The sequence below is a fragment of the Macaca nemestrina genome, chromosome 11 (assembly GCF_043159975.1).
Source record: "Macaca nemestrina isolate mMacNem1 chromosome 11, mMacNem.hap1, whole genome shotgun sequence".
Classification (NCBI taxonomy): domain Eukaryota; kingdom Metazoa; phylum Chordata; class Mammalia; order Primates; family Cercopithecidae; genus Macaca; species Macaca nemestrina.
In genome coordinates this window covers 99,749,911-99,775,231 of record NC_092135.1, presented here as the reverse complement: position 1 = coordinate 99,775,231, position 25,321 = coordinate 99,749,911, and the positions used below count along the sequence as shown (strand labels likewise).

At 39.1% G+C, this 25,321-nt stretch overlaps 1 protein-coding gene across 8 annotated transcripts in view; it reads right to left on the bottom strand.

Moving 5' to 3' along the window:
• The window catches only part of LOC105468092 (cyclin dependent kinase 15), a 117,348-nt gene that overhangs the window by 77,923 nt on the left and 14,104 nt on the right, over positions 1-25,321 (bottom strand). For 4 of the 8 annotated variants that reach the window (XR_979284.2, XR_979285.2, XM_011718054.2 and 1 more), the window contains exons 1-4: positions 13,871-14,100; positions 13,015-13,164; positions 12,707-12,804; positions 7,329-7,408 (exon numbers count right to left, since the gene is read on the bottom strand). Coding sequence is in view for 6 of the 8 variants with exons in the window: in XM_011718054.2 (XP_011716356.2) it covers positions 7,329-7,408; positions 12,707-12,804; positions 13,015-13,164; positions 13,871-13,993 (451 nt within the window). In the remaining 2 variants the exon portion in view is untranslated. The other 4 variants (XM_024788606.2, XM_071073193.1, XM_011718055.2 and 1 more) reach the window with 4 other exon arrangements.

The window sequence follows — 25,321 nt, the reverse complement described above, 5'->3', positions numbered from 1 at the left end:
CTGGATATAAACTTCATGTCGTTTTCTTGATAATTCTAGTTTTTGTAGAAGTAGGAAATGTGTCTGTTTTGTATTTCTCTGTTGTTCACTTACATTGGAATTACTAGTTTTACCCACAACCCACAGTTTCTTTGCAGAAATCTTTTTAACCATTCATCCAACTTTTTATCACATACAGATCTATTGGCATTACCTTCCAGATTGTCCAGAACCCCTCCCTTCTTGCCATACCTTCTGCCAGCACCCTGGACCAAGCCACTATCATATGTTGGTTGAATTATTGCAAATGCCTCCCAATGCCTGCTTCCCTGCTTCCTTCCTACGGCCACTTATTCACAGGACAGCCAGACACTGCTATCCTTCTCAAATGAGTTAGGGCATATGCCTCCTGGTTCCAAACCCTCCAGTGGCCTCTCAACTCATGCAGAGTAAATTCAAAGGACTTGTGATTTCCTGCCCACTGTGTTGGCTGTGCGCATCGTGACCTGTCATCTCCTCACACTCCCATCTTTGCTCACTTGGCTTTAGCCTCATTGGCCTCCTAGCTGTTCCTTAGACACACTTGCAAACACATTTCCACCCCGTGGTCTTACACTTCTCATTGTCTTTTCCTTTAACCCTCTCTTCTCACATCTCTGCCTTCATTCTTCCTCACTTTCTTCAGAGCCTCCGTTCAAATGATACACACAGGTACAGACTTCCTTGACCATTCTACATGAAAAAGCAGCCATCTACTCCATCCCATCTCAGCAGCCCTCCACACCATCCCACCTCTACCCCATCCTACCCTCTCTCTCTCTGGGCCCTGCTTTATTCTTTTCCATAGTGCCTGTCACCACCATCTGACATATTATATATAAATATTTGCTTATTGTCTGTCTCCACAATTGAGAATATAAACTCCATTGAGAGCGGGCACTTTTGTTTTTTTGTTTATTGCTATATACCCAGTGCCTAAAACAATGTCTGGCACTCAATAAATATTTATCTTTAAATTAGTGGTCACTAATTACCTAATACCTTTCTATACCTCTAGTTGGTTGGCAAAGGGTGTTTCTGTTGAAGATGCTTTTATTCCCCCTTTCTTTTAGTTGTCTCCCTCATTAGATTATAAATATTGTAGGCTTTATGGCCATGCCTATTACTGCTTTTCTAGTGCCCTAGAACTACTGAAATCGTTATATGAAAACTGAATTTTGCTGAATAATGAATAGGGAATTCAGATGAAAGAGCAGATGATGTTTAAAGCATTTATCTCACAGTATTGTTTATCATTTTGGTCCATCCACCAGAGGGATCTGAAATGCCTACAGCCTCAGATGTGTGGGTCTTAAACCCAGGAAGAAAAGGTCTTTCTTTCTTCTAATTTTAAGGACATTTTATAAACTGCACAGCAGGATGTGATATCTGTCCTGCAGACTAAACAGTTGAGGGACACAAAAATCAACTGAGAAGGGCAAAGATCCTAAAATTAGCATTCTGAGTCTCATAAAATAGTGTTTTTTATTATTCATGTATCCTATGTATACTTATTTTTGTTTTTCTTCAAATAAATGACACAAAAGTAAATAGGGATATCTTTAAGTCTCCAGAAGAAAGCTGATTCTCCAAAGTCCTAGGATGTGGCTCTATATAATGAAGGCCTGGTAGTCAAAGTCGTCTTTAGGCTGTAAACTCATTGAGGGCATGGATTGAACTTGCCCTTGTCTTTGCATCTCCAGCACTAGCACAGGCCTGGCATGTGGTGCTCAATAAATGCTCATGAATTAATGAAAGTCAGGCCAATTGTAATGAGTTTATGAGGAATCATATAATGAGTCAAGGATGGAGTCCTCCCCAACCTTCATTGGACATTGAATTAAAAAGTGTTTCTAGTCCCTGTTGTTACATTTCCTCTGAACTGAGAATCACAAATCAATGAGTCAAGTTATGCATTCCAAGAAAAGAAATAATTGAAATAATTTTAGATAAATGTTAAAGAAATAGTAAGACAAGTGTCAGATAAGTAGTTGTCTTGGTATTTTTGGAATTGTAATGCTGATCACATACCATTATCCTGGCATTGTTTTGTTTTATAAAGATGTAACTATGCACAGTGGATTTGCTATATTTGTGATGTGATCTGATTGTGTTCAATGGTAGACTTTCTGTCAACCAGGCATACCCTAGACTATTTGTGGTCATTGGCAGTTCAGAGGTTCTAATCAGCCTCCTCCCCTGCCTCATTGTATGACCTTAGAGAGGACCCTTAGCCTATTTTTGGCTCAGTTTTCTCATATATGGATTGGGAATCATTACTTTGTAATGTTTTTCTACTAGAGAATGATCTTAAAAGATTCTTAGCTGAGCTGTTTCTAATTTAAACACTGCAATTACCGGCACTGTAGAATCAATGATAGAATCAGAATTGATGAATATACAACATGATATGTTATTTTATTTAAAATATTTCTTCTGGACACACAAGTGGCCAACAAACATATGAAAAAATTGCTCAACATTACGAATCATCGGAGAAATGCAAATCAAAACCTCAATGAGATACCATCTCACACCAGTCAAAAAGGCTATTATTTAAAAGTAAAAAATTAATGGATGTTGGTAAACTTGAGAAGAAAAGGGAATGCTTACACACTGTGGGTGGGAATGTTAATTAGTTCAGCTACTGTGGAAAACAGTTTAGAAATTTCTCAGAGTGAGGCAGGGCAGGCGAGCCCCAAAACTGGGGCTTAGCCTGGGAGGGTTCTTAGCTTCACCCAGGAAAGAATTCAAGGGTGAGCCTGCAGTGTTAGACAGCAGCTTTTATTGAAGCAGCAGTGTTCAGCAGCAGTGGGTGTACTGCTCCTTGCAGAGCAAGGCTACTGTATAGGCAGTGTGCCCAGAGTAGCAGCTCAGAGGTAGCTCTATAGTTACATTTATACCCAATTTTAATTATATGCAAATTAAGGGGCAGTTTATGCAGAAAGTTTTAGGAAAAGAGTGGTAATTCCAGGTTGTCAGGTTGTTGCCATGGGAAAGGGTGGTAACTTTCAGGTGTTGCAATGGCAATGGTAAACTGACATGGCACACTGGTGGGTGTGTCTTCTGGAAAGCTGTCTCCACCCAGGCCCTGTTCCGGCTAGTCCTAAATTTGGTTCAGTGTTCAAGCCCCACCTCTGGAGTCGAGTCCCACCTCCTGCCTCAAAAAAACCAAAAACAGAATTACCATTTGACCCAGCAATTCCATTCCTGGGTATATACCCAAAAGAAAATAAATTGTTCTGTCAAAAAGACACCTAGACTTGTATGTTCGTCACAGCACTCTTCACAATAGCAAAGACATGGACTCAACCTAGGTGCCCAGCAATGGTGGAATGGATAAAGAAAATCGGTACACTGGCATCATAAAATACTATGCAGTCACACACACACACAAAGAACAAAATCGTGTCCTTAGCAGCAACATGGATGCAGATGGAGGCCATTATCCTAAGTGAATTAACGCAGGAACAGAAAACCAAATTCCACATGTTCTCACTTACAAGTGGAAGCTAATAAGTGGGGGTATTGGGTACACCCAGACATAAGATGAGAATAATAGACACTGCACCAGGGACTCCAAAAGGGGAGAGGAAGGGAGGGGGACACAGGTTGAAAAATGACCTATCAGGTACTATATTCACTATTTGGGTGACAGGATACCTCAGCATCATGCAATATACTCATGCAATAAACCTGGACATGTACCCCTTGAATCTAAAATTAAAGATTAAAAAAATACTTCTTCTGCATTTTCCTTAATGTTTATACAAAATGTATCATGAAAAACAGATTTCTATTTTTATATTTACTGTTGCTAAACAAATACTTTAGTTAAGCATTTCCAAATTCATCATAATAAAGTAGAAAGGATTTTAAATAGAATAGATACGGATTCTAACAACTCTGATTACTATCTCTGTGACCTCAGACAAGTTACCTAACCTCTCTGAGGCTGGAATTTCTTTTCTCTAAAACAAAAATAGCACATTTTACTTCCTAGGGTTAGTATAAAGGTTTTTAAAAAATATATTATGTAGGGGGAAAGGGAGATTATGTCATGTGCCTGGTCCTCAAAAAAGATTAGTTATACAACTCCTTCCTAAGAAAAATGCTATTAGCAGGCTGAAAGTCCTCAGTTTAAACCAAAAGTTGGCCACTTGAACAAAAATATTTAAAACAATGCACATTATTAAGATATTGCTATAAAGTTCATAAAACTAAGAAATGTTATACTATGTAAAAACATAACACATTAACCTATTCAAATGAAAGTATTTTCTCCTAGTTGTAAAAATAAACACTTAAAATACAATTCTAGAGTCAATTGTGAGAGATTTCTAAGGTACTATGAAGGCCTCTGCTTTTCTTAATTAGCAAAGGAATGAGAGTGGTAGGGAACACATCTATTTTGTGTATTGCTGCGTATCTAGCAGTTCAGCAGAGTGCCTGGTCATAGTAGGTGCTAAATGAATATTTCTAGAGTGGGTGTATAGAAAGCATACAAATTTTTGAATCAGAGAGATTTGGTTTGAATCACTGCCATATAGTGGAATAATATTAATAATATCTACCTCTAAGGGTTATTAAGAGGATTGAAATAAGTATGAAAAGCACCTGACACATGTATTAAGATATATTTCCCTTGGGAGGCTGAGACAGGTGGATCACCTGAGGTCAGGAGTTCAAGACCAGCCTGGCCAACATGGTGAAACCCCGTTTCTACTAAAAATACAAAATTAGCCCGGTGCGGTGGTGTATGCCTGTGATCCCAGCTACTCGGGAGGCTGAGGCAGGAGAATTGCTTGAATCCCGAAGGCAGAGGTTGCAGTGAGCCGAGATCGTGCCACTGCACTCCGGCCTGGGCAACAAGAGCAAAACTTCATCTAAAAAAAAAAAAAAAAAAAAACAACAACATATATTTCCCTTAGTGCTGTTCATACTTTTGCTAGTTTCATAATATCACATGTTAAGGTCAAATGAAAATAGTACTCCAAATGACCAGACTAGTAAATTGCCACATGTATTCTACCTGTATAGAAAGAGACCATATATGTAGTAAAATCATACTTAATAAATCTTTGGCTGCTATAGCATCAGGGCAGCCAAATTGTTCAGGAAAAGCAATTCCTGCTTCAAGGCTGTTTAAAGAAGGCTGCATTACTTGTTCAGTTTTCCTGCACGTGCCTTTCGGTTGCCTTTTTAGCTAGTGACCCTGGATTTTAGCTAATGAACTCCAGCTGTTCTTATTTTGCCTTCCAGCCCTTCTCATTTAACCTCCTGTCTCCCTGGTCTCACATCCTTAAAGTTCTTACAGGAAAAATGGGACAGTGCCAAAGTTTCCAAATGAAGCCTCATATCTTCTTGAGGGGAGAGGGCTCTTTTAACAAGGGCTCCAAGCTTTTATAGTGGTGTAAAAAGAAACATTCATTGTTGGAAATTGGATTCCTAACAACCTCCAATGTGTCAGAAATCCTCTTGTGGTTTTTAATATTACACAAGCAAAGCATTCGGTAAGGTAAGTCCATAAAACAAACCAAGAAAGTCCACAGTTGACTACTAAATGTAATTGTAAACACCTGTGATGGAGAGGCAATTCCTCCGTAAATATGCAATGAAAGAAACATTTAGCATACAGAACAAAACGGATCCAGCTTTTCTGAACCATGCTGAGAACCATCTGTTAGCAAACCTGGCAAAAGGTTTCACTGTTACAGTTAAATGTCAACCTGAAAAACTTGGCTGTGGGCAATATCTAAGCAAAGCCAATCTTCAGCAATTGACAAACTCAAGCTCACAAAGGAGACCTTCCTCTTATGCAGGTGACCTGGGAATTTCTATTACGTTCACAAATACTCTTTAACCTACCCATACATCTCTTTCCAAATCTGATCATCCTTTCATGGAGACCATTAATAAGTACATTAGTTAATGCAGTTTCCATTACATTAAACATTTAAAACCATGCCTTCTCCCAGAATGCACCTGATCCTACCAGGATGAATCTCTGGCTAAACCAATAGCCCATTTGGCCCTCCAATTAAATTCAAAATGATGTATTTCCCAGGGGCTCTGAAAGACTTTTGAAAAGGATATCAAATTCAGTTATAAACTCATTTTCCAAATTGCTTTTTCCATGCCTGTTTGCACAACCCATCCTTACAAGCTCATTTCAAAATCTACTGACTCCATCAGTCACACTGAGACTAACTTGTTCTCTAAAATCTTAGTTTATGTCTTTTATACACTTGTGACTTGAATCATGTGCTCCGTTAAGACTACAAATGACAGAACAAAGATATGGGTTTCTCTTCCCATCCTTCACAGCATCCAGCAGCATAATCTGCATATAGCATGTGCTTAGTAAAGAACAGAAAATAAGTAGTTAAAAGTGGGAGAAAATAAGGCCAGGGAAGTGCCATTTCTCTGGGATTTTGCTGAAATGCACAGCAATCCTATCATCATCTTATTTCAAATGGCTCATGCAATAAGGGTTGATAAATTATATTTTTAATGATTCATTTCACTATGTTGGCTTTATATTTTATATTATAAAGTATTAGTTATCTTGATGGTAAATAAGACATTACCCAGGAAAAGAAGAATGGAATAATAATGGTCAACATTTGTTGAACTCTGAAAAATGGACTCTGTGATAAATGCTTTATATACATATTCTTGTTGAATCCTCATAACAACTCCATGAAATAGGTACTATTATTATCCTCTTTCTGCAATAAACTGAGTCATAAATAGTTAAAGTAATCTACCCAACATCATACCACTAGTGATTGGTGGACCTATGCTTCAAACCCAAGTCCATTTGACACCAGGTTCCTCACCGATTTGCTATACTGCCCAGGGCACAGACAAAATACAGGCAGAACACTAAAAATGCATACCTTCTGGAAAATCTCCAGGTGCTAGCTAACAACATGTTATGTTCAGGCAAATTTCCCAGTAAGAATTTGTGTGATTATATATTTTCTCTTTTATAGGAATTTTCTGAGGTTATATAGGTATAGCCTTAGCACCTAGCATGAGGCCAAACACATGGAAAGTATTAGTAATTGCTCAGTGAATTCATAGTTTCGGTCAAGTGATATAATAGTTTTAAATCTCAATTTCCTCAAAATTAAGTAATAAAATAGCAGTGTAAATGCTCTTGAAAAACTTGTATGAAAAATAAAAATGTAATTATAGTATTCCAGAAGAATCAAAACTAGATGCTGAATGGATCAATGCAATAAATTTTTTACCAAATCAAGGAGTCAAAACAGATCTGTTGGGTCCATTTCTGCTGTTCTTACCTTCTCGGATAGCTGTAAATGGGACTCCTTCTTCTGCATTCATGCTGATGACTTTTAAAGCCACTAGTTGTCCATTTATTCTAGAAAAGAGGGATTGAGGGGCACACACTTATTGAGGTGGTTCTAAGCAGCAATTTATACCAAAGATCAAACAAAAGCAGTTTCACTTCAAAACATATTGTAGCATATAAATCTATAATTTTCTCAAAATAAAAAGTTTAGCATATATCAATACATATATAACATATATATTCCAAAGCATTTTCCCTCTTTACTAAAGTGATACATATATGTCCATTATAGAAAATTTGGAGCTTATTATTTTTCATCTGACTTATTGTAGTGTTTTGTTTTTTGTTTGTTTGTTTGTTTGTTTGTTTTTGAGACAGAGTCTTGCTCTGTTGCCCAGGCTGAAGTGCAGTGGCACGATCTCGGCTCACTGCAACCTCCACCTCCCGGGTTCAAGCAATTCTCCTGCCTCAGCCTCCCAAGTAGCTGGGATTACAGCCACCATGCCTGGCTAATTTTTGTATTTTTAGCAGAGATGGGGTTTCGCCATGTTGGCCAGGCTGGTCTCAAACTCCTGACCTCAGGTGATCCACCCACCTCAGGCTCCCAAAGAGCTGGGATTACAGGCACGAGTCACCATGCCCAGCCTTGTAGTGGTCTTCTGACAGTTTCCCTGCTGAGACACTTGCACTCCCACTATTTATTCTCAGCAGAGTAGTTGGAGGCATGCTTTTAAAATGACCATGAGGACAAGTAACTTTTCTGTTCAAAAACCACCATATCTCCATGCATTACTCAGAATAAAAGCCAAATTCTTACAGCGGGCTTCTAGGTGCTACCTGATCTTCCCAGGTCACACCACTAGCTCGCTCTCTCTCTTCATTTCCTCCTACTGTCCCTTCATTTGTCATTTTATTCATTTCTCAGCTAAGTGCCTAGAATAGAGAAGATTTTAATGCAGGTATAAATCCATTGTTTTTAATACAGTGGGATTAAAATCATATTGTTAGTAACCTTTTTTCCTCCATGTAACTTTTCTCTTATAGTTCATTCTTGTATGATCCAATATTTAATAATGATTTAACATTTAATCATATAAATATACTATACTGTATTTAGCCAATTTCAAAAGCCTTTTCGTTGTTTCTAGCTTTGGGCTATTACAAAAATACTGTGATGATCATACTTGTTGACAAATCTTTTCAGAAAACCCCAGTTATTTCCTTAAAGTGGTGGCAGAATTGCTGATTCAAAGGGTACGCAATGCACGTGTTTTTATTGATTTGCACTCGTGTTCCCAAACTGTCCCACGGAGTAATGGTACACTAACTGGTCATGAGAATGGCCATTCTCCCACTCCCTCACCAACATGGGGCAGGTTTTGTTTTGGGGGCTTTTGGACTTCACTTTTTAGAACAGTCTTAGATTTATAGAAAAATTGAGAATGCAGTACAGAAAGTTCCCACATATCTCCCATCTAGTTTCCTCTATTGTTAATATCTTACATTAATATGATGTTTGTTATAATTAATGAACAAATATTGGCACATTATTACTAACTAAAGTCCATAGTTTATTAGGATTTCTTTAGTTTTTACCTAATGTCTTTTTTGTTTTTGGTCCAGGATCTCATTCAGGATTACATTTAGCTGTCCTGTCTCCTTAGGCTCCTCTTGACTGTGACAGTTTCCCAGATTTTCTTTGTTTCTGATGACCTTGAGAGTTTTGAGGAGTACTAGTTAAGTACTGGGTAGGATACCCATCTCTTGGAACTTTTCTGATATTTCTCTTATGATTAGACTGGGTTATGGGTTTGGGGGAGGTAAAGTACCATTTTTATCACATCATATTAAGAGTGCATACCATCAGCCAGGCGTGGTGGCTCACGCCTGTAATCCTAACACTTTGGGGGGCTGAGGTGGGTGGATCGCCTGAGCTCAGGAGTTTAAGACCAGCCTGGGCAACATGGTGAAACCCCGTCTCTACTAAAATACAAAAAACTAGCCGGGTGTGGTGGCATGCGCCTGTAATCCCAGCTACTCAGGAGGCTGAGAGAGGAGAATCACTTGAACCTGGGAGGTGGAGGTTGCAGTGAGCTGAGATCACACCACTGCACTCCAGTCTAGGCAACAGAGCAAGACTCCATCTGAAAAAAAAAAGAGTGCATACCATCATCATGATTTATGACTTTTGATGTTGACCTTAATCACCTGTCTGAGACAGTGTTGGTCAGGTTTCTCTACTATAAAGTTACTCTTTCTCTCCCTTTTTCATACTGTACTTTTAGAGAAATGCCACTATGAATGACCCACACTTAAGGAGTGGAGAGTTTTGCTGTACCTCTTTGAAGGTATATTATCTACATAAATTATTTGTATTTATTTGGCATGAAAGATTTGTTTCTTCTCTCCCATTTGTTAATGTATTGAATAATTTATTTATATCAGTATGAACTCATAGATATTTATTTTATACTTTGGGTTATAATTTAACACCACTTTTTTTGGTTGCTCAAATTTTTGCAGCTTTGTCCTTTGGAAGCTCTTTCAGTTGGCTCCTGTGTCCCTCTGAGATAGCCCTATCATGTGGGTTTGCTTTTTGCTTTCATCTTCATTTTTTTGGCCTATTTGAAAGGTAAAAAGGTTTATCACATTTCAATTTACATTTCCTTAACCATATGTGAAACTGACTTTTCATACGTTTATGGATCTTTTCTGTTTTTCTTGTGATTTGCTGATTTGCCCACCTTTTTATTGAACTATTTTGCACATACTTTTCCCCAGTTTCTTTTGTTTGCCTTATCATGTCTTTTAAATTTTGTTTAAAAGTTTTATGATGTATTTTCCTCAGAACATGGTTCCGTGAAATTCTCCCCTAAACCTTGCAAAAAGTTTTTTGGCAAGTATGTTTATAAGAGAAAATGCTTTATACCTTTTTTTTTTTTTTTTTTGAGACAGAGTGTCACTCTCGCCCAGGTTCGTGTGCAGTGGTGTCGATCTCAGCTCACCGCAACTTCCGCCTGCAAAGTTCAAGTGATTCTCCTGCCTCAGCCTCCTGAGTAGCTGGGACTACAGTTTTATAAATAAGGTAACAGTTGAACCGGGAATCTGACGGAGGGGAGGAGTCAGCTGTGTGCATGAACAGTGGAAGGCAGCTCCAGGCAGAGGGAGCAGCAAGTTAAAAGTCCTTGACTGAGGCAGGAGCAGTCCTGGCATTGGAGCAGGAGAGGCGAAGGAGAGATGAGGACAGAGAGCAGCTGAGTGTGTGCTGGGGAATGGAGGGTAGGGATTGTATAGGGTCTTGTAAATGACCATTCCAGGGACTGTTTTGTATTAGATATTTACAGGATATTTGTATTAGAAAATCTAATAGAGCAAAGATGTCAATAATTCTCTAATTTAGAGTTTTGATATATTCTAAAAATAGTCTAAAGCAACAATAATTAAAATCAAGGCTGGGTGCGGTGACTTATGCCTGTAATCCCAGCACTTTGGGAGGCTGAGGTGGGCGGATCACTAGGTCAGGAGATTGAGACCATCCTGGCTAACACGGTAAAACCCCGCCTCTACTAAAAAACTACAAAAAATTAGCCGGGCGTGGTGGCGGGCACCTGTAGTCCCTAGTCCCAGCTACTAGGGAGGCTGAGTCAGGAGAATGGCGTGAACCTGCGAGGCAGAGCTTGCAGTGGAGCTTGCAGTGAGCCGAGACGGTGACACTGCACTCCAGCCTGGGCAACAAAGCGAGACTCCATCTCAAAAAAAAAAAAGGCAGCACAAATATAAGAAAAGATAGATTAAGGAAACATGATTTTTTAAAAAGATTAGAACAGAAACAATTTCAAGTAGTCATGAGATCTAATATGTAATCACGGCAGCATTTCAAACCATCAGAGAAAAGAAAATCTAGTAAATGGAGCTGGGATGATTGTGAATATACAATATAAATTCCCAATATATAAAAGAGTTAAATGAAAAAGAAAACATACAGTAACTAGAAGAAAAGATGAGTGAATTCTGTGTAAACTTTGGGCTAGAAAGGTCTGTTTGTGTGGGACAAAGTCAGAACTCAGAAGGGAAGATCAGAAGTGTTCATGGTACCCATGTATCCAAGTATGTTCCAGGGTGCCCCAGATCTGAGCCATCTTGAAACAGTTACCATGGCCAAACTGATATGAGGAACCTTAGAATAAAATCAAATGTGGTCTTTTATTGCAGATATTCTCAGCATTAAAAAAAGTTAATATACACCATGACTAAAACAGATTAAGAAAGTATAAAGGGCCAGGGCAGGAGAATCGCTTGAACCCAGGAGGTGGAGGTTGCAGTGATCTGAGATCGTGCCACTGCACTCCCTGAGTGACAGAGTGAGATTCCATTTCAAAATAAATAAATAGATAAATAATAAAATAAAATAAAATTGTATGTCCCCTACAATCTTGTTTTAACAAGTAAAAATAATAATAACAGCATAAATACTAAGATAAATAATGAATATTTAGTCTCATAGTAGTTATATAAAATTTTTCTTTTTTCTTTTTTTTGTTTTTGGCCAGTTAAATGAAGCAGTGGGAGTGGAGAAGGAACAAAGAAATCTGTAGCTGGTTGTGATCAAGTAGTAAATACCACTGCACTTGGATCAGCTATATTTTTAAAATTAATATTTAACCACTATTGAGCCATTATTTTTATCTATTGGAGTAACATAAAGAAAAAACGACCTTCCAACTTTCCCACCTTGACTAAAAGACAAGGGAATTCATGGATCTTTTATATATATTTAACAAAGTTTGTTGTTTACCAAAATTAGTACTTAGCTTTTAGATAAGCAGTATTTTTATTCTCCAGACATTTTGTATATTTTGCAAGTATAAAAAATCTAGGATTCATCATCTTTTGCATGTACCATAATTTGCAGAAACCAACTCCAATTTCTTCTATAAAGGCCAGGTGGAGGAATGAAGCAGCAAACTCCAGGTTGCCATTACAAACCTCTGTCATTGTGATTTAGGGAGGGATATAAAAAACCTGTTAGAGACGCTTTACCAACTGTGCCTCCCACCGGCCTGAAGAGTGGTAATAGTTCTTTGGGTCAGTGGTAGAGAATGTCTATTTTCTTTGAATTCTCTGAATTGAATGCAAGAAGGGAAAGGCTGATAAACATTTAAGTGGGCTGATTTTAATTAGGGCAGGGCAGGTTTGTTTTTCTTTCAAGGCTGTTTAAGTCATCATGTCTCTCTCCCTGTCGGCCATGGTGTCTTGCCCAGGTCCTGAGTGCTATGAACCTCTATGATGTCTCACCTGGCTTTATAATGTGAATTAAGGGGGCAGGACCCTTATCTCTAAAGTGTATCCCAGCTATGTGTCACTCACCTGCTAATCCCCTTGTAAACTGTAGCATAAGAGCCTTCACCCAGCTTCTCCAAGTTCAAGTAAGATGAGGCTGCTCCAAAAGGGAGGCTCTTCCTCTGCTTTAGGGGAATGGGGAAAAGGAGTGGGTGAAAGGGAAGAGAGAAAGAGCACTTTTTTTTAGTGTTGACTTTTTTCTCCAGGGAAATTAGACAGCATTTCCAGAGCAGACTTGGGAAGGCTCGCTCAGTAATTGCCCTGGACATAAGGGCCGGCCTCCCTAGACAAGCACACATTAAATTCTTCTTGATCAACATCAGCTGCTCACTCACCCACTGAAAACTCTGCCTCAGATCCTCTTCCTGAAAAGAATCACTGTTACTCCGTGGCCTTTTACTCTTGAACTTCTGGGCACGGACATCCTGACGTCCCCTGGGGTAAAATGAAGTCATGGAACATGATGCTTCTTTTAGGTCTGTTAGCTAGAGAAAAAAGAAAGAGCAGAAATAAAATTTATGCAAAGTAAAGATTCAGTGCCTGGTAAAACAATTTTTTCTTTATTTGCCTCATTTTCACTCTTCACATGTTTTCTAAGCTTCCTGTACCCCCAAAAGGCACTTTTCTTGAAAGATCCCCGAAAAAGACCACAATGGTATCAACTCCTGAAATACTACATTCTTTCTTCACCTAAAAATATGTCTTTAACATTTAGGTTAACCTAAATCTCTTTGATGGATGTTTTCCAACTTTTTTCTGTTTAACTCTGGCTTTTTTTTTTTTTTTCCTGTCCACTTAATTTATTGCTGTGGGGGAATAATCTACTACTGCATTGCTAATAATCATGAACTAATTACTAAAGTTTCGAATCCATAGCATATCAACTAATACTGCAGCTTGCCTTTTAAATCTCAGCTCTGTAATTTAGGACCTTAGAGATTTCGAGAGAACTACTTCAAGCCAAGTGAGTTTCGTGCAACCCAAAGCCAAGGATTATTTTTCCCTTTTGGTTTACAAGAAATTCTCCAAATTTGATAACTACAGCCATAAATTTTCTGTGACTTTAATAGAATTTTCATTTTATTGGTTTAGACCTACCGCAGAAGAATCAGACCCTGCTACAAAAAGGGAGTGTCTGAACTCCTTGGTTTATCAATAGAGAAAGATGCTCTCCTCCTGGGATACAAATACCTTGAACGCAGCCTCCATGGTCTCAGGCTGACTCCTCCGACAGCTGTGTGCCTCGCCTCCCTCTGAACAACGATAGCAGCTGCATCCAGGCTGTACAGTCTTTGCACACAGCTCTTGACCCATAATCTTCTAGGTTCAAGGAGAAAACCCGCACTTGAACCTTTCCCCCACTGCCTCTCCTATCCTTGTTCTCTCCCTTTTTGCCAGAGGTCAGCAGTGTGGAGCTTTCATATGACTCACATGATGACTCTGCCTGGAGCAGCCTCACAACTTCAGCAGTTTTTCCTTATCAGTGCAAGAAACTCCACATCAGACAGGGATTGCTTGCATTCAGATGTGCACAACTGAAAACGAGGCAGCTGCTATTGAATAGAATAAAATTTGGCACAGTTAAGGTTCTTGTTCTGGCCACAAGTTAGTGCTATTGGTATACATAGTTTTTAGGGATTGACATTGCTCATCAATGTAATGATATTTATATGATATCATTGATAGTGATATTGATATTAGGTTTTCCTGGTGCTAAAGTGGACATGTTGAAGACTATTTTTCTCCCTGCCTTTTATCTGAAAGCATTTTGGTTTTCAGACTTTAAAACAAATTTTCTACCTAGCTAACTTTTAGTAGTCATAGAAACCACAGAATCATAAGACAGGAAAAAAGTTGAAGGTATCCACTCTATCTCTTTGCCTTCAAACAACAGTGTATCCAATAGTCTTAGAAGGGTTGCCATTCATTCATTTATTCAAAAACTATGTGGTGAGTGCCTGTGTTGTTCTTAACTATACAAATGATGATATTAGCCAATGGTGATGGAGAGAGAGGAGTTTGAATGAAATACTTTCTTCTTTTCTTGCTTCCTTACACATATATGTAATTAATGTTTACTATATGTAAAGTACTATAATAATAGCACGACATGTCAAGGAACCTGGCTCAAATTGGTTTGCAGTCTGTAGTCTTCAAATGCAACATTTTTCTCTGTTAGATTCCTAAGATTATTGCCACTATAATGTACTAATCATAGAGTGAGACAGAATGGAGGATATATAAACATTCAATCATTATTAAGGGAAAAAATAAGAGTCATGTCTATCATCACAACAATATTTACGAATATTTGATATTTGAACCTCATGATGGTTTTTTAAAATGTTCAGGTAATTTAATTATGAGCATGTATTTTTTCATTTCAAAATTGCCACAAGAGACTTAAGTCAATTCTAAGATTCAATCTAGAGATATTTTGTGGAAAAAAAAAAAAAAAAGAAAGAAAAGGAACAATACTTGGCTCAAAGACCATTAAACTTGTTTTATCTTTTTTTTATTTTGAGATGGAGTCTCTCTCTGTCGCCCAGGCTGGAGTGCAGTGGCGCGATCTCAGCTCACTGCAACGTCCACCTCCCGGGTTCACGCCATTCTCCTGCCTCAGCCTCCCGAGTAGCTGGGACTACAGGCGCCCGGCACCGCGCCTGGCTAATTTTTTGTATTTTTAGTAGAGATGAGGTTTCACCATGTTAGCCAGGATGGTCTTGATCTCCTGACCTCGTGATCCACCCACCTTGGCCTCCCAAAGTGCTGGGATTACAGGCCTGAGCCACCACGCCCAGCCAAAGACATTAAACTTTTGACTGACAACTGAGAGACTGAGAAGCTAGTTTCTCAGAATATTTAATTCCATTTGAATTTATAATAATGTAATTATAATACATTTTATCAGAAATGCTAATTTCTTCCTAAAAGATTGTTAATTTCATCACATAAAAGTTATGTCCCAGGTCAAGTCTATGACGACTGTTCTTGCATTTTTGTTTTTGGAAACTGAGTCTCCCTCTGTCTCCCAGACTGGAGTCCAGCTGGGCGATCATCGTTCACTGTAGCCTCAGTCTCCTGGGCTCAGTGATCCTCCCACCTCAGCCTTCCGAGTAGCTAGGACTGCAGGCCTGTGCCAAGACAACCAGATAATTATTTTTTGTAGACACAGGGTCTCACTATGTTGCCCAGGCTTGTCTTCAACTCCTGGCTTTCAAGAATTCCTCCTACCTCAGTCTCCCAAATAGCTGGAACTGGGGGTGCACACCACCAAGCCTGGATACTTTTTTAATTATTTGTACAAACAGAGGTTTCACTATGTTGCCCAGGCTGGTCTCCAACTCCTGGGCTCAAGTGATCCTCCTGCCTCCCCAAGTGCTGGGAATACACAGGTGAGCCACAGCACTGGCCTACAGCCTGGTTAATTAAAGGTGTACATTGCTATGTTTAGATACTAGAATGAGCTACTTGTTTTTTTCTTCCAGAGACAGCGTCTTGCTTTCTTGCTCAGGCTGGAGTGCAAGAGCTATTCCCAGGTGTGCACTGCGTACCTGCCAGAACTCCTGAGCTCAAGCAATCCTCCCACCTCTGCCTCCCAGATAGCTGAAACTACAGGTGTGTGCAACCAGACTGGCTTTACGGTCTTGTTTAAAGCCAAGGAAAAATATCTGATGACTTTTTAAGATATTTTCTTGCTGTGTCAGAAATAGCTTTTGTTCTGAAAGATTTCTGAAGGACAGAAGACTTAGACGATTTCATTTAGCATTGTGCATTAGGCTGTTTGTGAACCACTCCAGATTGGCTTGGCTGCACCTCCTTTAGCAGCCTGGTTGCCATCATAGCAACAGAGGCCATTTCTGGGGTCTTGAAGCACACTCATTGTTGCTGCTACCTCCTCCCGTCATAGGACAAGGAACCCTAACACGTGAAGCTGACTGACCAGGAGAGACCCTCGTGCTTGCCCACCAGCCTAAACAGACCAAGAGCCAGAGAGGCTCGGGCTTCTCTAGCAACGGCTTGCAAGGGCCAGGTGATACAACCAGAACTGCAGGAAGTTCCATGGAGTGCGGTTCCACCATTGGGAAACCAGAGATGTTGTGGAGTTGAGATCAGCTCAGAAACATGCTCCATTTTGAGAGTGTCGCTTGAGCCTGGGAGTTTGAGGTTGCAGTGAGCTATGATTGCATCATGCATTTCATCCTGGGCAAAAGAGTGAGACCCTGTCTCAAAAAAAAGAGAGAGAGAGAGAGATGAAAGGTGAAAGAAAGAAAAAAAGAAAGAAAGGGAAAAAAACTTCCATTTATAAGGTTGATGCAAAAGTAATTACAGTTTTGCCCTTACTTTCAATGACAAAAACCACAGTTACTCTTGCACCAACCTAATAATCCTAATATTTCCTCTCTCCTTCTCCTCACTTCTACTTCCCTAAGATTGCACAAACTGCCCCTACAACCCCACCCCTTTTACCTCAGGCTCTGTTTTCAGGGAATTTGTGTTAAGACAAATGGTAGCCACTTTTTAATTGGCAGTAAAAATTTTAAGTTACTGATCGTTTCAGGCTAGCTTCTCCACCCACCACATTTTTGAACTTATTTTTCCCTTCTCAAGTGGTGTAAATTCAAACTACTATGTTTAGTTAACAGTTGCCATTTTTTCCAATCTTTGCATTCTATCTTTATTAAATTTAGCCAAATATAACGTTTCTAGAATATGTTGATTATCACAGCATTCAACAGATAATATGAGAAATAATGTAAAATCTGTTATAAACATTGAAAATAATTCATATATGTCTACAATGGAGTAATTACACAATGGAGTAATATGCAGCTGTTAAAAGGAAGGAGATTTATATATAATGACATGGAGTGATGACCAAAATATATTGTTAAGTTAAAAAAGCAAAATGCAGAACAATATTTGGTGGCAAAGAAATGAAGGGAAATAAAGTATAGTCAGGGCCAGGCATGGTGGCTCACAACTGTAATCTCAACATTCTGGGAGGCCAAGGTGGGAGGATTGCTTGAGCCCAGGAGTTGGAGACCAGTCTGGGCAACATAGTGAGACCCCATCCCAAAAAATAAAAATAACAAATAAAAAAAGTGTAGTAGTAATCTTACCAATAGTAGCAATATTATTACTATTATTTTAAATCTATTATAGAGGAAAAAAGATTTCTCACCCATCTTTAGGTTCATGGATGACATCCATATACCAATAGACAGATTAACAAGAGAAAAGCACACAAATTTATTTAATGCAAGTTTACACAACACAGGAGCCTTCTGAAATGAAGACCCAAACAAACAGGGAAATCTGTATTTTTATGCTAAGCTTGATGAAGAAAAGTAGATAATTGTGAAGAAACGTGATTGGAGGACAAAAGGGTCTGATCTAATGGTAAGAAACTGGGGAGAACTTAGCAAGACCTGTTTATTATTCTTGGCATCTCCGTGTCTTCAGGGATAATGATATTCCTTTTTACAGGGTATAGGAAACTTATCTCTGGAGTTGAGGTCTTATGACCTACTTTAGAGGGAAGTCAGTTAGATTTTATGACCTGCTTTAAGGGAGAAGGGTTGAGAGGAAGATGGGAAGATGAGAATGACTTTCCTGCTTCTGCTGTTTTCTCAAATACCAAGGTGCCATACTTGGGGGTAGCATATTCTGAACCCCATCATTATTATAGGCATATCTTAGGTTAAAACTGGTGAGTAATTATGCTAATGCCATTGGAAACCAAACTTTTCAGTGTGAGAGAAAATAGACGTAAATATCAAATCAAAGAAATCAAGTAAAAATTATGTGATCTTAAATTTGACTTGGAAATAAAAACTTATGGCTTTTATTTGTTTAAAAAAAGCTCTGTCAACCAAAAAGACCTAGAAGCAATGACAACTCAATAGCAATGAGCAGCCCTACTGCTCCAATTTTGGTCTCTTAACACCATTTTCCACTAAAAAGAAAGAGCTAAACATCCGTGGAGAAATGGTGGATTCCAGATTCCAGGTCTGCAGTATGAACTCGACAAATGAGCCTGGGATATCTTTCTTGCCAGAAAGCAAGGAAGTTATCAAGAAAGATGTCCTAGGCTCATCTTAAGCCAACTGGAGTCCTGTTAAAAGGATATGAAAGCTAACCTGAAAGGGACTCACATTGGTTGAAGACTGGGCAATTTGAGTAGCAAAAATAAGAATGACTGCAATAACACATGGAATGTATAAAATCTGTAACTTTACAGTAATTCTAAACAAAAGTGTCCACTTGAAGGTTTCCAGTTTACAAACTTATTACTCTGAATATTAATAAAGGAGAAAAATCAAGTATTTTTTGTATTTTGTATTTTCTACATAAATTATTTTTTCAAGATTATCAAAGACTTAATGAGGGGAAATTTCTTCCTTATGGGAGAATTCCAGCTAATAAATGCAAAGAAGGAATAGAAATACAAACATCACTATCATGGAATCTCTAATGCAATGATCTAAGAAAGCAATCATTAATGGATGCTAAAATCATTAGGTGGAGGATTGATGAGGAACTTTGCAATGAAGGGGTCAGGCTGACACCATCTGAGCCCACTGATCAATCTTAGCTTCACTAAATTTGGGACATCCAGATATTATATGTCTCCTGTTACGATGGAACGGGACATACAGCACCACTTGTGATGTAACTAAAGAAAACAATTAAACCTGAATCTAATAAAGTTTCTAGCTCTAAAACCAAATTACAAGAAACACGGAGGACACAGAAATTAAATATCACAGGAATCAAATAGGCAAATCAGGAAGGACAAAAATCTCTAAGAGATTTCTCTAACAAATCTATGGCATTAAATAAGAAGAAAATGAAGAGAATTTGAAAGACTTAAGGGCCAGGCCCAGCGGCTCACACCTGTAATCCCAATACTTTGAGAGGTCGAAGTGGGACAATTGCTTGATTTAGGAGTTCAAGAACAGCCTGGGTAACATAGTGAGACCCCATCTCCACAAAAACTGAAAAAATTAGCCAGGTGTGGTGGCACGCACCTGTGGTCCTAGCAACTGGGAAGGCTGAGGTGGGAGGATTGCTTGAGTTCAGGAGGTCAAGGCTGCAATGAGCCGTGGTTGTGCCACAGCACTTCAGACTGGCTGACAGAGCAAGATGTGTCTCTCTCAAAAAAAAAAAAAAAAAAAAAAGAAAAAAAAAAACCGATAACAAACAAATGCAATATATAGATATGGTTTGGCTCCTGATTTGAACAAATTAACTGTAAAATGACATTCCTGAAAGAAGTATTGAAATTCAAATATGGTATTAGATGGTTTTAAGAATTTATTTTTAATTTTGCATGATGATTATGTTTTAAAAAGAATCCTGCCATTAGAGATGCATACTAAAGTATTTATAGGTAGAATGGCATAATTTCCAGGCTTCCTTTAAAATACTGCAGACATATATTCTGGGGATAGAAAATACAAAAGTGGTAAAAATATTGATCATCGTTTAAACTGAGTAATAACTATAGGGAGATTCATTTCTGTGTATCTGACTTCTAAATAAAAATGTAGAAAAACAACAGTGTTTTAAAAAACACATTTTATACAAAATCTATACATTTTGATAATGTATTTCTTTTTTTATATTCATGGCTACTTTCATCAAGGGTGGTGGAGGCTTTCAATGAAAGTACAGCAATCATTATCATCATCATAGCAACAGCTGCCATGTCAGTGCTTGCTCTGTGCCAGGCTCCATGCAGGCAGAGATTAATCCTTACAATGCCATGACAGTGAGGTAGCTACCATTATTAACCACATTTAATCATGGAGGGAACAGAGTTCAGGGAGTTTAAGTAACTTTCCCCCAAGCAAATAGACCGGGCATGGTGGTTCACACCTGTAGTCCCAGCACTTTGGGATGCCAAGGCGAGTGGATCACCTGAGGTCAGGAGTTTGAGACCAGCCTGACCAACATGGTAAAACCCCATCTCTGCTAAAAATACAAAAATTAGCCTAGCGTGGTGGCACGTGGCTGAAATCCTAGCTACTTGGGAGGTTGGGGCACAAGAATCACTTAAACCCGGGAGACGGTGGTTGCAGTGAGCCAAGATCTCGTCACTGTACTCCTGCCTGGGCAATAGAGCGAGACCCTATCTCAAAATAAGTAAATAATAAAATAAACTAGCAAATAGTAGAAAATATTTATAAAACTCCCCAAAGACTGTATACCAAATTTCACAAATTTTATTTAATGAGGAGACATTAATAACTTGTATTTGTAAAAGAGCATGAACTGTCTCTTAGTGTGCTCACATTTCTTACTAATTATAAGGCTGAACTTTAAATGAGTTGTTATATTTCGAATAAACCAGTAATAGATAAACTAAACCAGCAATAAGTGACTCTAGTTCATTAATCAGGAGGTATGTAACATTATCCTTTGTAAAAAGATGGTACGTCTTTTGGTAAAAAATAAAAGCAATAGATTACAATTCTTTTTTTTTTTTTTTTTTGAGACAGAGTTTCACTCTTGTTGCCCAGGCTGGAGTGCAGTGGTGCGATCTCGGCTCACTGCAACCTCTACCTTCTGGGATCAAGTGATTCTCCTGCTTCAGCCTCCCAAGTAGCTAGAATTACAGGCATGTGCAACCACACCTGGCTAATTTTGTATTTTTAGTAGAGATGGAGTTTCACCATGTTGGCCAGGCTGGTCTCAAACTCCTGACCTCAGGTGATCCAACTGCCTTGGCCTCCCAGAGTGCTGGGATTACAGATGTGAGCCATCAGGCCCCGCCCATTCTTAAGTCACACTTCTTCCTTCTTCCTGGAGTACCCTAACTTGAAACTGACATGCTGAGAGTGCTGTCTGCTGACAGTCAGCAGAACTGCAGGCACATGGTATCTCGGTCTCCTTTGTAGCCTTACACATACATATATCTGTTCCTTCTTTATATCATACTATTATTGCATAATAGTATACTATTTACAATGAAATTGATGTTGCAAATTCCAGTGTTATCTTCTATTTCCACTGTTTTTAATAAAGAGTAAGGTTCGAAACTGGTGAGTTATTGAGTTTTTACTGGCTTTAAAAGACCATTCCGGCCGGGCGCGGTGGCTCAAGCCTGTAATCCCAGCACTTTGGGAGGCCGAGACAGGCGGATCACAAGGTCAGGAGATCGAGACCATCCTGGTTAACATGGTGAAACCCCGTCTCTACTAAAAATACAAAAAACTAGCCGGGCGAGGTGGCGGGCGCCTGTAGTCCCAGCTACTCGGGAGGCTGAGGCAGGAGAATGGCGTAAACCCGGGAGGCGGAGCTTGCAGTGAGCTGAGATCCGGCCACTGCACTCCAGACTGGGCGACAGAGCGAGACTCCAACTCAAAAAAAAAAAAAAAAAAAAAAAAAAAAAAAAAAAAAAAAAGACCATTCCTGGGGTCCTGTGAATAATGTGGTTAGGTTTCTAGCCTTAAATTCCATGGTCCTTGCCTTGATACTAGATTCCTGCCTCTCATTCAGGCTTTCTCCACATCCTGGACTTCACTCCTGAAACAAGATTACTGGTTGTGGATCAAAATTCTTTTAACTACAAATGGAATGCTCAAGAATGCTGACTGATTCCATATGGGTAGGTCCACATTCTAAATCTACTGGAAAGCATTTGACGTGCCAAAAAAGAAAAAGAAAAAAAAAAAAAAAAAAAAAAAAAAAGGACGTTGCACAGGCAGGTAAGGAAATCTCATTGTAAGGTGTTCTTGTGACAGAATGGCTTAGCTTGTGAAACAATGCAATTCCAGTAGTCCTCTCCTAATGCATGATTCTGCTTTCCATGGTTTCAGTTACCCGTGGTCAACCACAGTTTGAAAATATTTAATGAAAAATTCCAGAAATAAACACCACATAAGTTTTAAATTGCACGCCGTCCTGAGTAGTGTGATAAAAATCTCACACTAACCTGCCCAGGATGTGAATCATCCCTTTGTCCAGCGTATTCACCCTGTATATTCTTCCCTCTTATTAGTTACTTTGTAGCCCTCTAGGTTATCAGATCAACCGTATCTCTGCACTTGTGTTCAATAACCCTTATTTTACCTAATGGCCTCAAAGTGCAAGACTAGCGATGCTGATATATTGTTACAATTGTTCTATTTTGTTGTTAGTTTTTGTTATTAATCTCATATTGTCCCCAATATAAATTAAACTTTATCATAGGCATGTATGTACAGGAAAAAACACAATGTATATAGAGATTCGGTACTAGCTTTGATTTCAGGCATCCACTATAGGTCTTGGAACATATCCCTCACCCCTCACAGATAAAGGGGGACTGCTGTATACTGAACACCGTACCTAAAAAAGGACTCATCATCTCCAACTGTAGGAATACTTGGGATAGCTGTAGAAGCAGGGAAAGTGGAAGACTTCTTACTTCCAGTCTAAACAAAAAAGAAAATTATGCTTCTACAGACTAGATACTTTCTGTTTTTCTTTGCATTTGTACGGTTGATTGGTTTCTTGAGTCTGAATGGACTATGGGAAAATTCCAGAAAGGACTTGAATTGATGATGTGATTCCCCTGAAATGGAGAACAACAACTTTATATTTAATTTTCCACTTTCAATATAACAGCATGAATTTTTAAAAGAATGACTCAACGTTCTTTTTATAAAGAACAGGTTGCAAATATAGCACAGTCAGGTCCCAGAGTGAGGCAACTTGTCATGAATTTAGTACAAGTCTTCTGGCTCTAGGAAGTGAAAATAATAAGAAGGCAAACACATGGTTTACTTACATTTACTCATAACCATTCTGTGGCAAAATTATTAAATAATATGCCCAAACAAGAAAGAAGTGGTAGAACTAGGATTTGAACCAAGGTGGATCAGCTGCAGAGGCCATACTTTTAGCCTACTTGACCATTTTCCTTCTTCATACAATTTAAGAATGTAGAGATGATGAGTCATACCAGAGCTTTTATGCTTGTGCTTGCTTCTGCCTTCCTTCAGCAGGCATTATCACCGAATATGGCTACCATTTTGTATCTGTTCTAAACAAGCACTTTGCATACATTATCTTAGTTAATTCTGTGATGTAGATATTTATTCCCCCAATTTTGGATAAGAAAACTGCAAATTGTTCAAAGTTTTTTGGAGCATAGGTATCAGGGAGAATTTAAACTCACTGGTGCTGGGATCGATGGCTCACGCCTATAATTCCAGCACTTTGGGTGGAGGAGGTGGGCGGATCATCTGAGGTCAGGAGTTTGAGACCAGCCTGACCAACAGGGTGAAACCCCGTCTCTACTAAAAATACAAAAATTAGCCGGGTGTGGTTGTGCGCACCTGTAATCCCAGCTACTTGGGAGGCTGAGGCAGGAGAATCGCTTGAACCTGAGAGGCAGAGGTTGCAGTGAGCCAAGATTGCACCATTGCACTCCAGCCTGGGTGACAAGAGCAAAACTGTCTTGAAAAAATAAAAATAAAAATAAATAAACTCACTGGTATTGACGCTAGGGACTTAGCCGTGTCTCCACACAATGAGGACCCAGCTACTGTGAGTAAGCACCCTTTCCCCGACACAGTGGGTCTGACAGCTCAGCACATCATTCCTTGTATGTAGGATTTGCTTTTTGGTAGTCATGTGAAAAAAACTTCCTCTCTGACAGGAAACAATGCATTACTAAAACAGAGGCTGAGGTGAGCGTCCTCCACCTGCTGTCCTCAATTCCATGCCTCTCTCTCTAGCAGTCCCTCACAGTCAGTGTGCACACAGAACAATCAGTCAACTATAGAAGTGCCCAGCCTGTTGACTAAAGAATGATGATATCTTTGTACAATTTGTCATTGTTAATTCCTGTGAAGTACATTAAAACGCTCCCATTAACTTCTTTAATATTATCCTAAAGTTTCTTGCTCTGTCAGAATAAAGTGGTCTGGCCTGGAAACCCTCCTTTTTCATGAATTTCAGCACACTCCACAGTACTAAAAACAGTAATTTTAGAACTGTTTGAAAACGTCTTCTGCAAGTTATTACTTTAAAATATGCATATTTTGTGGATGTATAAATACAAATAAACGCAAGTTACAAAAACCTGATTTGTAAATTTCTGATATTCACAAATTGTGTGGGAGATCCTCTAAGACTCCCTCTCCCCATCTCAATCCCAGGGTGCCTGGACCCTTTCTGGCCTTCATTCCAGAAAGAAGACAGCCTTGTACCGACAGCACCACTCGGTGGCCAGGATGGGGAACTGTCCAAATCACCTTTTCTTCCCAGCCAACTTTTTTTTCAAGATGATGATGCCCTTCCAAACCCCAAACCTCTCCACCTACCCCAATTTTCCTTGGACTTTGCTACTCACAGCCAAGTGGTTCCACCTCAGGCACTCTTTCTCAAATGTACACACATCCTTTGTTAAAAAATCTTTTTTCTTCGCCCTATCCAGTTGCTTCATAAGATTTTCTCACTCCTCCAACTGCCTTTATCACATACATAAGCCTAACAGTTGCTAGGGCTGGACAAGCCAGACTTGGCCCCAAGGCTCTGAAATGTAGAGTGGCTAACTACATTTTTTTAATTTAAGTATTTTAAAGCTTTGTGGAAATTGATTAGGCCATTCACCCCTCAGAAATTCTGTCCTCCTCCCAGCTCCCA